Here is a 17,302-nt window from a genome sequence, read left to right as displayed (position 1 = left end):
AATGTCTTGGTCACTCTTTTACATGCAGTGATATAATGAGGACTGAGGCTGTCAAGCTACAATAATAATTGTAAAAAAATCACCACAAAAGCACCATAAAGGTATAGCTCCATATGACTTATGTGCTAAATTCCAAATCTTCCGAAGTCGTACATTAGCTTTGTGTGCTGAACAGAATTTCACTGAAAATCCCTCCACCAAAGCACTCTCTTGTAATTCTTCATTTTGAATATGTATACCTTTGCTTACTGTCTTTTTTCTGTTTTTTTACAGAAATATTGAGTGTGCTTACATGAACACCAATACGCTAATAACTACCAAAAATCAGCTTATTCCAAAAATCAGACAGCAAATCTCTGCTGTTGATGTCAAAACGTAAACAGGCATGTGTACAACACTTGCATACATTATATAAGCTAGCTTAAATGAACGCACATACAACACAACTGTACATACAGTGCCTCAAAACATCATACACTTGAGCACACACACACACACACACACACACACACACACACACCTGAAGCCTCTCGAGTGGATCATCTGTCGTTTGGCAGAACACACTACCCCCTGATCCCCTGCGCTGGGCCGCACTGCTCCTGTTCGCCTGCCTGGGGTGAGGCTCAGGTTTCAATGAGGAGGGTAAAATATCCCCCCTTCCACCTCTCTTCCTCCACCCCTCTCTACCCCAAGAGTCTTTCCCCATGTGCTGGCTTGAGTTACTGCCCCGTGTACTGCCTGCTCCAAAAGAGAACCACACATACCCCTCTCTTTCACTCACTCACTCACTCACGAGTTCATATTCAGACAATCAGTTTCCAAAATGTACTCACTTGCCAATGGTGTGTGAATTTTGAGAATTGTCCAGCCAGAAATATATCGTACTGGCCATAAAACTGTATTTTGCTTTTTTATTTTTTATAAAAAATATATATTTTTGTCTTTATGACAATGAGATTATTTTGCTGTTTTTCCTTGTATAATAGTAAAAAATAGTGCAGGCCATTGTATCACTTGCAGTATTATGCACAAGCTAGTCTCTTGTCTCTCGGTGATACTGCACAGAGTTCCTAATACATCATTATGGTGGTTTAATTAGGGATGCACCGATATGAAAATGTTTCAGAATCAGAATCAGCTTTATTGCCAAGTATGCTTACAAATACAAGGACTTTGTCTTGGTGACAGGAGCTTCCAGTGTACAACAATACATAAACAACAGCAAGACATAGATAATAATAAAAAATAAAAACGAATTATACACATACGTACAGACACACACATACATACATACACACATACACATGGGTAGTGCAAATCTAATACAATCTGTTATGTACAGTGCAAATACAAATCTGTTATGTACAGTGCAAATGTTTTTGTTTTTTTTTCTCAGAGGAATGAAATGGCAGAAGAGGTTGGATGTGTTTGATAAATATAAAAAAGACTAAACTGTGTATTGCACATAGTTTTTGCTCAATGGGGCAATTTAACTGTTCATGAGATGGATAGCCTGAGGGAAAAAACTGTTCCTGTGCCTGACGGTTCTGGTGCTCAGAGCTCTGAAGCGTCGGCCAGAAGGCAACAGTTCAAAAAGGTAGTGGGCAGGGTGAGTGGGGTCCAGAGTGATTTTTCCAGCCTTTTTCCTCACTCTGGAAATGTATAGTTCTAGAAGGGGGGGCAGGGGGCAACCAGTAATCCTCTCAGCAGTCCGAACTGTCCTTTGTAGTCTTCTGATGTCTGATTTCGTAGCTGAACCAAACCAGACAGTTACTGAATTATAGAATTAATGGATATCATACCGATATCTAAGAAGTCAAAGTCTGCTGGTTTCAAAGCATTTTGGATGGTTTCCCTCATCATGTAGCCTATAGGTAAGTGACATTTTTACAACTGTCACATCCGTTTATTGCGGGTTTTCCGCATTAACATGAGAATGAGAAATTACATCATGTTCTTAGGAGTGCCAACCCTCCATATTGTGGCTATCATTATTTCTGAATTGTGAGTTTTTACAAAGTGTGTTACTAATGAATTATAAATCAATCATAATTTTTTCATATCTGTGTTTTCATGCTTATAACCAATATGCCGATGGTTTTAATCTGGTCAGTAATTAGGGGGCCTGGGAAGCTCAGCAAGTAAATACGCTGATTACCACACCTGGAGTCGCAAGTTCGAATCCAGGGCGTGCTGTGTGACTCCAGTCAGGCTTCCTAAGCAACCAATTGGCCCGGTTGCTAGGGTGGGTAGAGTCACGTTGGGTTAACCTCCTCGTGGTCGCTATAATGTGTGGTTCTCGCTCTCATTGGTGAGTTTTGCGTGGATGCCGTAGAATAGCATGAAGTCTCCACACGCGCTATGTCTCCACGGTAACATGCTCAACAAGCCATGTGATAAGATGTGAGGATTAACGCAGAGGCAACTGAGATTCGTCCTCCGCCACCCGGATTGAGGCGAGTCACTACGCCACCACGAGGACCTAGAGCGCATTGGGAATTGGGCATGCCACATTTGGGAGAAAAAGGGGAGAAAATCCCAAAAAATAAATAAAACAAGCGGGTCAATAACTGGCTGATAAATATCAGCAACTGATACATCGGTGCATCCCTAGGTTTATTGCAACAAATATTCCATGTATACAGTATGTGTTGCTGCATGTAGTTCTGGGAGAAAAAAACTTTAGTCGTCCTAGATAAAGTTTTTATGGTAAATTTTCTGCTGAGGTAAAAGTTGTTAGAGTCACGACAGATGTCTTTTTAGATGACAGATGTCTAGAGTATGAATAGTTTTTCCGTGTGCTTTTCCGTCTCACGCATGGTCGAGAGCTCAGACTTTCAAAGTATGCTCTTTCGACTATGAACCCAAATGGGCGCATTTGTCGCATGCGCACTACGACTACTTTGTTATAGTCTTTCAGCACAGTAAATTTCAGGTGCATGCACAAATGATGTACAAAGACGTGGACCGTCCACGTTTCTAGAAAAACATCATGGTTACTGGTGTAACTTCCGTTCCCTGATGGAGGGAACGAGACGTTGGTGTCGATGTAGTGACACTAGGGGTCACTCTTGGGAGCCCGAGACACCTCTGGTCTTTGATAAAAGGCCAATGAAAATTGGCGAGTGGTATTTGCATGCCACTCCCCCGAACATACGGGTATAAAAGGAGCTGGTATGCAACCACTCATTCAGATTTTACACTGAGGAGCTGATATAAGGTCCGGCCATTTCAGCGGGTAGTTCAGCGTTGTGGCAGGAGGGACCAACGTCTCGTTCCCTCCATCAGGGAACGGAGGTTACACCAGTAACCATGACGTTCCCTATCTGTCACTCACTCGACGTTGGTGTCGATGTAGTGACACTAGGGGTCCCTATACAAAACGCCACAAGGCTGAACTGTGTTACGTGAACTGCCGGTGTGTGGTGGGCAGACTTGCTGTGTCTCATAGCCAGCACACCAGGTCGACACGTAACCTCCCCCAACACAGTTATGAGTGTCGAACGGCCCTTTTTGGGGACAAGTCGACTACCCAGAGATAGAGACAGGCTTAACCCAGTCGTGGCCTCTTTCCCCTTCTCTTTTTCCACTCCCTAAAAAAGAAGGGGGATTATCTGACTGGGCCGCCATGTCTAGTCGGGGGGTGTCCCTCCCAAGGGGAGGACACCGCGGAGACCACACCTCGCCCCAAGAGAGGGGGGGATATTTAAGTGGAAGAATACATCACATGGTCTTTCCAACCATGTGGAGAGCCTTCAAGGTAGATCCTGCCCAATGGGGAAGGAGTTACTACAACATGGAGACAGGGGCAGAGGGGCTCTGCCCAAGGAAGATGCAGTTTGCCAGCAGGGAAATGAATTAGCGGAAGATATAGATCGCATGGGGTTAGCCTTACAGGGAACCGCCACATGCGGAGCACCTACCCCAGAACCGGGCTCTTAGTTAGCGCGTGTACTGGGCCGGCAGCGAGTCTCTCCGAAAACTCGATTGCCACAGGGCTCGGAGGAAGTCAACCAGGGAACAACTTTTGTGAACACTACTGGGAATTAACAGCGCATGTCTTCAGCTCAAAAGGAGGTGGAAGGCGCTATGTGCAAGCGATACACCCGGCCGGCTATCCCGGGTTTATCCGCTTGTGTTGTGTGCCACTACCTGGGACGAAACCGGTTCCACCCGGAGGTTGTAGAACCTTGCAAAGGTGTTGGGTGTTGCCCAGCCCACTGCTCTGCAAATGTCTGTTAGAGAGGCACCTCTGGCCAGGGCCCAAGAAGCCGCTACACCACGGGTAGAATGGGCTCGTAGCCCTACCGGGGGCGACATGTTTTGGGCGAGATATGCCATAGTTATGGCGTCAATGAGCCAGTGGGCGATCCTCTGCTTGGAGACAGCGCTTCCTTTCCGCTGTGCACCAAAGCAGACAAAGAGCTGCTCAGAGACTCTAAAGTTCTGCGTGCGATCCAAATAGATGCATAAAGCGCGCACCGGACACAGCAACGACAGGGCTGGGTCTGCCTCCTCCTGGGGCAGCGCTTGCAGGTTCACCACCTGGTCCCTAAAAGGAGTGGTGGGAACCTTGGGCACATAGCCTGGTCGGGGTCTCAGGATCACGTGAGAATAGCCCGGACTGAACTCCAGGCACATTTCGCTGACAGAGAACACTTGCAGGTCACCTACCCTCTTGATGGAAGTGAGCGCACCTGATGATCAGATCATGCTTCCCTAAGGACTTACCGTCGACTGCATCATGGTGTGCTGATATGGCAGCAACGTACACCTTCAAGGTGGAAGGGGACAGCCTCCCTTCCAACCTCTCTTGCAGGAAGGAAAGCACTGATCTGACTGCGCATCTCTGGGGGTCTTCCCGACGGGAAGAACACCACTTAGCGAACAGACGCCACTTAAAAGGCATACAGGCGCCTCATAGAGGGAGCCCTAGCCTGAGTGAACGTGTCTACCATCGCAGGTGGGAGACAGCTTAGGTCTTCCACGTCCCGTCCAGGGGCCAGACACGGAGATTCCAGAGGTCTGGGCGCGGGTGCCGGATGGTGCCCCTTCCCTGAGAAAGAAGGTCCTTCCTCTGGGGAATTTGCCCGGGGGGAGCTGTTGCGAGGAGCGTGAGGTCCGTGAGGCACCCTACTGGCCCGTCTGGGCGGGCCAGTAGGGTGCTAACCAGGACGACCTTCTCCTCGTCCTCCCTGACCTTGCACAGGGTCTGTGCAAGCAGGCTCACTGGGGGAAAACGCATATTTGCGAATGCCAGGGGACCAGCTGTGTGCCAGCGCGTCTATGCCGAGGAACCGTACACACCGGATACGTGACCCAGGGAACAAGGAAACCACTCTTGCTGAGCTTTTGAGTACTGCAGCCACTTGGGCATGCAGCGCAATTAAATGCAAAAGGTAACAAAAAGATGAAGATCTGCTTACCAGCTCCAGAGCAGCGGGTTTTGTTGTCCCTGGGTCGCCCGTCTCAAGGGCGCTTTGAAGCCTTTCATGGGTTCTGGGCGGCCGCGTGACGGGTGGCGTCTGCTTCCTGCGGTGGGCTCCACGCCGGGGCCAGGCCGAAGGGGCGGGCTGCGGCGGAGCTGGTGCAGTCACCGCAGGGGGATGCCCTTGGCGATGAGTAGATGGGGTGCGGGATCTTGAGCCGCGCCGGGGCAGGATATGCCGGCTAGCATCCATCTACTGCTCTACCATTGAGAACTGCTGGGCAAAGTCCTCGATGGTGTCGACGAATAGGCATGCCTGGGAAATGGGGGCAGCAAGGAACCGTGTCTTGTCGGCCTCACCCATCTCGACCAGGTTGAGCCAAAGGTGGCGCTCCTGGACCACTAGTGTGGCCATCGTCCGCCCGAGAGACGTGTCTTGTCGGCCTCACCCATCTCGACCAGGTTGAGCCAAAGGTGGCGCTCCTGGACCAATAGTGTGGCCTCTGGGGTGGCTCGCTTTCTGCATCAATCTCGGGGCGGAACTACCCTCGTGCAATTCCTTTAGCGCCTTGGCGGACTTGCAGGAGAGCCATGGCGTGCAGGGCGGAGGCGGCTTGTCCAGCGGCACCGTAGGCCTTGGCCGTCAGAGACGACGTAAACCTACAGGCCTTGGACTGGGGCTTTGGGCACCCACGCCAGGTGGCGGCGCTCTGCGGGCATAGGTGCACCGCGAGCACCTTTATCCACCGGGGGATTGCCGAATAACCCTTGGCCGCCCCACCATCGAGGGTAGTGAGAGCAGGGGAGCTGAAAAGATTGGGACCGGGCAGTAAAAAGTGCCTCCCGTGACCTTGTCAGCTCTTCATGCACTTCTGGGAAGAAAGGAACGGGGCGGGGCGTGGCTTTGAGTGGCGCCGCAAGCCCAGGAACCAATCACCGAGCCGCGAGGGTTCAGGGAAGAGTGGTGAAATCCACTCTAACTGACGCTCGCAGCTGTCCGGGAAAGCATGTCGTCATCTCCGCGTCAGCCTGTGACTGGGCGATCAACCCCGAAGGGAGGAGCCCAGCTGAGGCTTCCGACTGGACGAGCCCGCTCTCCGATGCTGCGCTCGAGAGCTCATCACTTTCACTGGCTCCGAATAAGAGGTCGAACTCGCCGTGAGACGAGCCGGCAGACTCACCCGGAAGCCCGATCGGGGCAGACGAGCGTGCTGGGGAATGGGAGGTCCACGGTGGGATACCCGGCAGAGGTGGTCCCATAGGGGTCCCCAAATCGCCTCCAGTGCTAGCCGCGCTGGCCTCAAACCCGTGGGTAAAAGGACCGAGGCGGGAGCCTCTGGGGTGGCTCGCTTTCTTACGAAGGCGAGCCGCGACCACAACGTTGCCATGGACATATTCTCGCAATGAGAACATGACCATCCACGAACGCTGTCTCCGCGTGAGCAGTGCCCAGACACGAAAGACAGTGATCGTGACCGTTAGAAGGCGAGAGATAACGAGCACAACCAGGAATAACACACAATCGGAAAAGCATCTTTAAAAAGACGCGTCTTTAAAAAGACGTTCCGTGTGTGCACTCTTTTAGAGAAATATATACTCTTTTAGAGTGGAAAAATGCTCTTTCAGAAAATATACTCTCTAGTTTTCTGCCGAAGCGCCCAGGGGCATTCTCTGCAGTGCACCAGTGCAGAGGAGGGAGAAGCTGCTGAAATGCGCCGTCAGATCCAGCAGAGGTGAATGAACAGTAGTATTCAGCTCAGTGAGCATGACCGTTTGGCTCCGAAGAGAAAATCTGAATGAGTGGTTGCATACCAGCTCCTTTTATACCCGTATGTTCGGGGGAGTGGCATGCAAATACCACTCGCCAATTTTCATTGGCCTTTTATCAAAGACCAGAGGTGTCTCGGGCTCCCAAGAGTGACCCCTAGTGTCACTACATCGACACCAACATCGAGTGAGTGACAGATAGGGAACTAGGCTGCACACTGACAGTTTGCCTGTACTGTGCTGGTACACGGAAAACCAAAGTATACTTTAGCCTTGAGCAGGGTTGGGGAGTAACGGAATACATGTAACGGGATTACGTATTTAAAATACAAAATATAAGTAACTGTATTCCACTACAGTTACAATTTAAATCATTGGTAATTAGAATAAAGTTACATTCAAAAAGTATTTTGATTACTGAAGAGAATACTTTGCATTTTATTGTAATTTGTTTCATTTAATATTTAGTTCTTTCAGATGGAAAACATTTATACATATAAATGATGCGATCCATCGTGTATTTGAACAGCGGTGAAACACTTTCTCATGATGTGCTACATTCATACGAGCAGACAGAGAAGTAAGTTTGGAGCAGAAGAAATAAAAATAAACATTGTGTAAATTTTAGTTAAAATGCTATTTCTAACCATGGATCATCATTTCTTTTTTTCTAGTAAGACCTTTGATATTAGAGCAAAAATCGTATTCTTGATAATAATTTTTGTATTGTTTTCCTGCAAAAATATCTAAAAATCCTTAAAACAAGATCAATTAGATTTATCTTGTTTTAGAAACAACACTGCATAAGATATTTCGATTTTTCAGAGAATGTATTTTCAACATGTGTATTTTGTCTTACTGGCAGAGTTTTTATGAAGTGAAAAAAACTACCAGTGCTGAAGAAATAATCCAAAGTATTTAGAATATGTTACTGACCTTGAGTAATCTAATGGAATACATTACAAATTATATTTTACAGCATGTATTCTGTAATCTGTAGTGGAATACATTTCAAAAGTAACCCTCCCAACCCTGGCCTTGAGTAGATGGTTTGTGTGTCTTTGAATCACTGAGTGAGTGTCAGTCTATTGTTGTTACAATTCGTTGCATTTCCTTAGAAAGTTACTGATCGAACTGACAGAACTAACTCCATTTTGTTTACACACCAAAGCCAATTTTTTCTCACTTGTTTTTTAACCCTTTTTTAAACCTTTGTTAAATTTTTCGACCCTGCATGTACTCCTTTATTGTAATAACAACACTCGCACAATCAGTTACAAGCTTACACAGAGGTAGTTTTTTGGAACAGCTGATTTCATTTTGGTTCTTCTCGTCCCACAGAGAACTCTCAAACGCCTGCGCTGGAGCCGGGCTGTCACATGACCCCCGAGGAGCACTACAGGCGCATGATGTCAGCTCTGAATGAGCATGGCTCTTACGAGGAGCAGCAGCAGCGCCTGTACCAGCTGGCTAACAACATGGGCGTCCCAAGCCACGGTGAGTGTGTGTGTATGCAAGCCTGTTTCTGTACCAACTCTAATTGGCCATGTAGTCTTTTTCCTTGATACCACACAAACAGCTCGAGCTCTGCTGCAGAGATTACTGACAATTCTATTTGCGGTCCCAGCCCACCCAATAGTAGGATGTCAGAGTGGGTGATCTGCGACTACTGCCACACACAGTAGTAAATAACGCTGCCATTGGGCCCTGAGGTTGACTGGATCGATTTGGCCCTGTGATTGGCTGCAAGCCAAACCTCTATATTACCAACACCATGGAAAATGCACCTTTTTTCTTCTTTCTTTTTCAAATGTATGGTCATTGATGACGTACAGTGGTTACATTAACGGAAGTGATGAAAAAAAAACGTTTTGAAAACTGAAATCTAAAATAAACATAATTTTATTTTATATGTTTGGTTACATCTTAACTGTGCTCTAATGCTTTGTTGTCTTTTTTCACTCAGAAAACATTAATTGCCTGCAGCTTTTATGGCTTTTTTCAGTAGCATAAATGTAATCAATCTCACATTCTAAGAGCATATGACTTTAAATTTTATTTGATTGTTAATGCTTCTTAATTACTGCTTGCAAATCCAAGGGGTGAACGCTATAAAATATTTAATTGCCCCTCTCCTACATCTGTAAGAAATTAGTGCCACTTTATGTGCCGTTCATGTCTGGTATTTTATGACAGCAGTGTTGCGCTCTCTGTCACCTCCACATAATAGTTCCCTGTTTTGCTATTGCACCAAGGCACGTTGTAGACAAATACGCACACAGCTTGCTGGGGTGTCAATTCCCTTTCCAAATCTGTCAAATCTTCCTCTTGTCTCATAATTTTCTCTTGCTTTCGCTTTCCAGCTCTACTTCCTACTTCCTATCTCACTATCTCTTCTCCCCATATCCACCACAACTACCCTCCCAAAAAAAAGGTGTGGTTATTTGTGGAAAGGAATTTGAATCTGTAAAGAAAAGATTGGGCGTTTACCCTCTGTGGGAAACCCAGAAGCTACATGATTTGCAGGGTCACCATCGGCCCCTCCCCCAGATTTCTGAAAAAATGTCAGGTGTATTGTTTCATAATGGTTGCCGTTGAAAACAGACTCACCAGGCCAAGGTGTTGTTCTTCCCCTGAGGAATGCAAATGTGCTGGCTTACCCTTGCATGCTGAGCTCATAAGCCTGCGATAAGGCCATGCCAGTCAGCCACTGCCAACAAAGTCTGGCTGCCGGGACTTTGATGAGCCAGATACGACTCTCACCTTTTCACCCAGTGATCTACTGCAGTGGTTTTCAACTAGTTTTGCTTCATGACCCAGATTTACACTGCACATCAAGGAGACCCAACATTTTTCTCGTAAAAAAGTAAACAAAGTAAAATCAAACATTAACACATTTAAAATGAACATTAAATAAACTGCACAGGGGAAACAATTTGCTAAATTAATAATAATACATTAACAGTTTTGGTCTCTAAATGTGTCTTGAATTACAGTGGTTTCATGCTCTCAGCAGCAAATAATTCAAAGCTTCAAACAAATTGTGGTTAACACAAGCCATGTTTTTCCTTGATGCAATTGAAATCATATTTAATCTGGTTTGTATTTTTTCCTTGCATAGTTTTGTTAATGGATGAGGGGATATCAAGCAACCTGCGCATGTTGGCATCTGCCTAATTTGTGTAGTTTCTACCAAGTGACTTTTATCAACAAAATACTGCTTGAGTTTGTGAATGTGAAATGAGTTTGTTGGTGAAATGAGTTTCACTGGAACGCACAACCATTGACTTCAACAACAAATATATGGGAAGCATTTTCTTTGCTTGTTCAAAGCTAAGAATCCTGTTTATTTTTCTCTCTTAACTATACACAGTTATATGGTTAGTTGCACCTTCTTTTGCATTTAGCATTGTATTTCTCTGCTGTCCGCAACCCTCTCAGAATAGATCCACCAGTTAAGAACCACTGGTCTACTTTATGCATCTGCAAAGCATCTGCAAAGTTTTCCATTGTTTCTTTGTTTTAAAGCTTTTACCTGTTTTTTAACCTTTCTTATACTTTTCTTTAGCCCATAGATGCTCAAATTTGCCAGGCAGATTTTCACATCGTGACAAATTTGGTTCCTCTTGTCTGTCTGTCCCAACATAGTTTACTCGTTTTTTTCCTTTGTCCTCAAGTTGCTTTAATTTTATGTTCGTTTGTTTTTTTTGTTTTTTGTTGTTGTTCTTCAGCTCCATGGCTCACACAGAGCTGCTTTTGACTTTTCGGGAGTGAGTTTTCAGCAAAACCTCTCTGGCGCAGTGAAGCGTCAACCCCAGCTGTGTTTCTACCTCTCTTCTCTTCCTTCACGTGCTTCCATCGCATCCTCTCCCTTTTGCTCTCTCATTTGAGATACATTCTTTCTTTCCGGCTCCTTTTTTCTTATCTCTGCACCTTGCTTATGCCTCCTCCTTTATACCCCAACACTCAGCCCACCCTACCCCCTCATGCGTGCCTCTGAAGTGTGTCTGGAAGTGTTGATGCAGTGCTGGGTTCTATACTGTAGATGCTTCAATGGCCCCTTGACATAGGCAGAGAGTAGGGCCGGGCCCCTCTGACCAGTCCCCCCCAGACATACGCACACACTTCTCCAGAACTCTCCACGCACAGCCCTGCTTTTATATTCTCTCTTTCTTTCCTCCCTCATTCTTTCTTGCCTGGATCCCTGCAGAGCATCCTTTCATGTGTTTGAAGTGGAGGCCCTGAAATGAAAGAGCCGAGAAGGAAGCATGGATAGGTTTGTGTGAGCGTGTGGATTTGTAAGGGGGCTATAAGGTGTTGTGCACCTTTAGCTACGGCCATGTGGTTGCTAGGACCTTCAATACACACACACACACAGACACAGACACATAACCGTCTCTCCTCATTCCTCTTGTCTTGCTTGATTAAAGGAATGGAAGGGAATTAAAAACTCAGGAAAAAGGAAAACTCCAAAGACCACTGCTCTTGGATCTGTCCTCCACTTTAACACCTCCATGACAGCCTGCAAGAATTCCAAATGAGTTCTGCACCTGTTAGAGGCTCCTGGCTCATGTGGACCTGTTGTGCCATACAGAACCTCTCAAAGAGTAACAACTGCATTTAAATGCAGGAGTCAATCCCTTAAATTATAGTTCTGTGTGTGTACGAAATACAGGAGTCACTCTTGAACGCACAATGTTTGGCATAGTGATAGCAATGGTTTGGTGTCTATAAACAAGAAACTTGGGTGTTAATTATTAATGGATGTAAGTTATTTTTGAGTGAAGAAATATTTGCAACTAGAGACGTGTTAATGGCAAGCCATTTTTAGTAAACAGCTGTTGATAAAAGCACGGTGTTTTGTTTATGTTCTTTAAGCTACTGCTTTTAAACAGCTTTTTAAATTATTTTAAAAAAATCCTTCATTACAAATCCTATTACAACTTAAAAAAACTGTAATCCCACTATTGGGTATAACTTTATACAGATAGTAGGGGTGTGCAGCGAAGCCATTATCTGTATTTGTATCTGTATCTGTTCATATGACAAAATTATCTGTATCTGTATTCGGATAGAACTGTGTGTGACGGGACTTAAATCGGAAGTGCGTCAAAACTAAATGTAATTTTAAATTTTACTCTTACATTTATAGTTTATTTGAATAAAATATGCCTTGTATATGCCTTTGCATAATAATAGCCTAATAATAATAATAAATATTATTATTATTATTATTATTATACAACTATTATTTAAATAAATATTATTTTATTATTTTTTTCTTACTTGATGAAGCTGAATTTATAGGCTACATTAACTGTGGAATATTTTGTTAACTGTGGTTTCTCCTGGTATTTCTGATATTAATATCTGCATGAAACCGAATTTTTGTTTGTCTGTGCATATATAACAACAATATTCTGGAGGTGTCAAGCAAAACGTGAAATGTCAAACACACATTTTGCAGTGAATAATAAATACAAATTCAAACATTAAAAGAAATGAAAATAAAAACAATATAGCCTACAAACAGGTGAAAATCCCATAAATCTATCAGGAATTTTTATAAGACACCATTATTTAGTTAAATAATAATAATAAATATAGCTGCAAGCAGCAATTATCAGGGTTCAAGCACTGTAGGGCCTTTAAGCCCATGTTCTGGACCATAATAGGCATTTCTCACACATTATGCAACAAAGACAATGCAATAATTGCATACAAAATGTCAACTCAATCGGAAAAGCGGTAACATTGTTACATCCACTTTAAAATGTTGTCATTGTTATAGTGCCCCAAGTGGCCGAGCCCCATTTCTTTGTATGTTTGTCCTCAGAATGAGCCCTTAAATAAGTGTGCCAAATTCGTGACAATATCTCATTCCATTTAAGAGTTATAGCTATTTAAGTACCAGTGGCTAAGTCAACTACTTATATTTTGCATTCAATATTTTGGATAATTATCCATAAATAGACTCCAGAGAATCTTGTGGCACTTGTTTCATTGGGATTGAGCAAAAAAACCTAGGACTAGTTCGCAAATATCTCAAATATTTAACGAATGGTTTGACAGACACCATTGGTTCTAGAGGCAAAGTTGTTCAGAATGAGAAGAGCTATCATATGATATGAATTACTTGTGTTTTTTAAAACACTGCGTTATATACAACCGTTAACGCACAAAAATCGTGATAGCACGACCCAGTGGCTGATTTTAAAAACTTTGCACAGACCTCTTAGGCCAAGTGTCAAATAGCTACCACCAAGTGGCAAAACTGTGCAGACAACACCTGCTTCCTATGTTTTCACGTATCGTAGCTAACGTGAATCGAAAGTTCAAACTTTTTTTAAATAATTATTGATATTGAGACTCCATAGAATCATTTGGCATTGGTTTGGTCCCGATCGGACGAAAGGCCTAGGACTAGTTCGCAAAGGTATGTTTTGTAAAAAAATTCAAGATGCCGGAAATGAAATTGGAGACATACATTTTGTTCATCTTGAGCCACAGATTCCATTGATATAAGACACTTGAGTCTGTGACAAATGGTTCTAAATGTTTTTGTTTTGCTCACTATAGCGCCACCGTCTGGCCGATCGGGGTGAAACTTTGTGCCTGAGTAGTGACAGTGAGTACTACCTTCTGACCAAGTTTCATGTCTCTACACCTTACGGTTTGGGCTCCACAATCAGTTTTAAGGCAGAAAAATAATAATAAAAAAAATCTGAGCAAAAACAATAGGGTTTCTAGCACTTCGTGCTTGAACCCCTAATAATAATAATGTTACATTTATATAGCACCTTACAGTGTAACACAGTTTAAAGAAGAAGAAAAAAAAGACATGTTTCAGTTTCTTCATTTTACATAAGGAGGAATATTCCTAATAGATGAATACTCTATGGAGCATTTAAACCTTTATAGAGCATTTTAACTTTTTTGGAATAAAGTCTTAACCAGATAATTTCCTTTATCGCTGATGCGGACATAAATGTGATCAACTTTAAAAGACGGATAGATGAGCTCCGATGTGAAATCATCACTTCAGGTCAGGAATTGAACATCGTGCTCAGGTTTAGGCTATAAATAAATACATAGGAATCACGTGTGAATCGTGTGATACATTAACATAGACATTTCAAGAAGTGGAAAGTGTATATGATGTCGTATCTTAATGATACACTTGAAAAGATCCAGATGTGCACAATTAACAGAGACGGCAAACAGTCGAGACCGCCCATCCGATCTGAAATCACAATGTGCGCATTTTCATTCATAAGGTTTTCACTTTAGAAATATTGGCTGCACAGATTCATAAATTCTTTGTAATTTTGTATACGTTTATTTAAAATGTTGCTTTGTCCTTGTGCCTCTTAGATAATCAGTCGTACAAATATTTTTTATATTATTCGGATGAATCCGTTATTCATTTTGAAGCCGTTATTCGGCTTCGGGCACATCCCTAACAGATAAATCATGTTAACACGCATAATGTTTATGTCTTGTGTCCTACTTTTGAAACAGTCTATATTTTAGTGTTAATGGACTGTCCCCATTCACTCCCATTATAAGTGCCTAACTGTAACTGCGATCTTTGCTTTTTTTTTATATAAACAAGGGGCGAGTCGAAAGTATTTTTGTGGTTATCAACATAATGCTACAAATTCTGTTAATTGAGCTTGATTTGTTTTAAACTGGGAACATTCCTTTAAGGATTCCATGCGAACACTGACTGCAAATCCAGGGTGTGACAGAGGATGCAAGGCGAGTGGGTGGGAAACAGTAACACGGGTGTCAAGATGTCACTATTTGGATGAGTGGTGTGCTCATACAGTATGTGCAGCCCCAGGTGAGCCAGTGCAAACTTACTGTGGTGCAGGTGGAAGAGAATAATTCATCCCTGGGCACCAAGCAAGAATAGAGTAGAACTGAGAAAAGGGGATTGAGGGCTGCTTGAAGGTTTTTTTGTTTTTTTGTTTTTTACTGTTTTATAATACAGTATCATGTCTACGGACAGACTGATTTCTCTGGTCATCTGGAATGAGCGTGTGACCAAACAAGCAGCATTTTTGATTTTCCATGGTGTAGATTCTTCCTTTTTTTTCATTCTCTCATTTTATTCCCTGTCACGGGCTGTTAGATGTTTGTCCGCTGTCAGTCCGGGCGCCTGCAGGGCAGTGCAATAAACAGATCAATACAGCGGGGCTGTAAACATTAATATCTGTCGTGGTGCCTCCGACCCGATCACTCTGGCCCACACGCCGGCCTCGGAAATGGCCGCCAGCTCCCAGGGGAACCGTCTAATTAAAAAGGGCCAGAGGAGAGAGCGAGGGAGAGGAAGAGAGAGAAGCATGCTGGATGGATTTTCTATTTAATACCCTTTCATTAGAGAGTGTGCTTCCTGTTGTGACACTGTTAGTTTGGTAATGTTGGGAGATTGAATGGGCTAGTCAGACATCACAGGATCAAGGAGGAGACCAGTGGCTCATTTACATTTTAGTCACAGAGAAAACATGTTATCTCAAACACACACTAAACATACTCTCTTCCTGTAAGGTAGATTTTTGGCTTTATTTTATTTTATTGGCTTTCATTTGTGGTGCTTGCCAAGTAGGCTTGGGATCGATGCCTTTGTCACGTATCGATAATCAGAGGATTTTCCTGATGATTATTTTTTAAGATATACTGTAAATAGGGCTGCTCGTTGCACAATGGCCTTTGTCTTTTCAAACATATTTCTCAACACAACTTTGGTAAAGTGTTAGCGGCAGGGTTAATCAAAGAGGGTTGCACGCCGGACGCGTCTGGCGAACGTCATAGCTTGTTCTAAAATTCGAAACATTTATTTTCTACGAAGATACGCACACACACACCACGGGCTCGCCGTTTCTGGAGGCTGTTAAAAATTCTGCAGTGCCACAGAGCTAAACTCATAGTTGTCCATTTAATTTGAGCGTAATCATTATCAAAAGACATAGATTATTTATTCTAGTCATTACTGGATGATATATTGTGTATAAGTATCTTTCATAGAGCCTACACAATGTATGTATTTTCAGTTACAAGTATGTCTTTTCGGGGTTTGACAGCTTGAAAGAAAGACCAATTCAATGCTACATACAGAGAAATTGCATAATAACTGTCGACATTTCTAATCATTCAGTTTGCACTGTTACACCAGTTTCATACACTAACCTGCAAACTTATCAACGTCACTTTGTTCATTCTTGAAGAAGTACTAAAAACTTTGTAACTTTGGACTGCCACCAGCAGACCTTGTGGCCTCCCAAAGCTATTACAGTAGACTACACTGAGTGAAATGCAACTGGCAGTGAATTGAAAGCTCTCAAATTAGACTTCTAATTTAAATGTTGGCTGATGTTAATATATAGATGCCTTAAAAATGTATTGATAAAATAACATGCCGATCAATAATCGATTATCCCACACTATCTGTAATACGGACAAAAATAAGCCACGAGTCATGTGGCTTGGTGAGAAGTGGATTGCTATTTCTTTTCTACATAATCAGACAATTTTTGCCTAGTGGCAGTAAAACAGGCGGAAAAAAAAAACGTAGACTTACACTGAAGGAGTGACACGAGCCATATCTACTGTAGGGACCAGAATATCATAGAGACTTGGGGGCCGGCTCTTTTGACTTTGATGAGTAAGCAGCCATCTAGTAACCACCCACAACACCCTAGCAACCGCATCGCAATGCACTAAAAACCACTCAGAAAACCTTAGCAGCCACAAGGCAAGGCCCAGGCAACTACAGTACCTACATTTTCTTCATAAAATGTACAAATCTAGTTTATTTTGATATGTTACTTTTTTGTCTTATATAGTCCATTATGGCTCTATTTTACCATATTATCTTTACCACCAAATCACCAATTTCATGTTGAATTACCATGAACAATATACTTCTGCATATTTGCACTCATATTCGTCCCTTCATTGCTTTATTAACAATGAAGTCACATGAACAAGGGACCTTAGTGTTATGAACAGTAGCTCTGTCTAGCTGTATTCTTTTCTTAAGTGACTTAAAAGGACACATTTTTGGGTGGAATGTAAAGTCTTGCTCATTTGTCAGCTCACACA

General features: G+C 43.3%; 1 protein-coding gene across 4 annotated transcripts in view; it reads left to right on the top strand.

The window, feature by feature from the left end:
* The window catches only part of samd11 (sterile alpha motif domain containing 11), a 124,293-nt gene that overhangs the window by 87,788 nt on the left and 19,203 nt on the right, over positions 1-17,302 (top strand). For all 4 annotated transcript variants that reach the window (XM_051662998.1, XM_051662997.1, XM_051663000.1 and 1 more), the window contains exon 7: positions 8,537-8,692. In XM_051662998.1, coding sequence (XP_051518958.1) covers positions 8,537-8,692 — 156 coding nt within the window. The remainder of the gene's footprint in view (positions 1-8,536; positions 8,693-17,302) is intronic.

This window comes from Myxocyprinus asiaticus, chromosome 29 (genome assembly GCF_019703515.2).
Source record: "Myxocyprinus asiaticus isolate MX2 ecotype Aquarium Trade chromosome 29, UBuf_Myxa_2, whole genome shotgun sequence".
NCBI lineage: Eukaryota > Metazoa > Chordata > Actinopteri > Cypriniformes > Catostomidae > Myxocyprinus > Myxocyprinus asiaticus.
The sequence above is the reverse complement of the archived record's forward strand: the minus strand, read 5'-3'. Positions and strand labels throughout refer to the sequence as shown.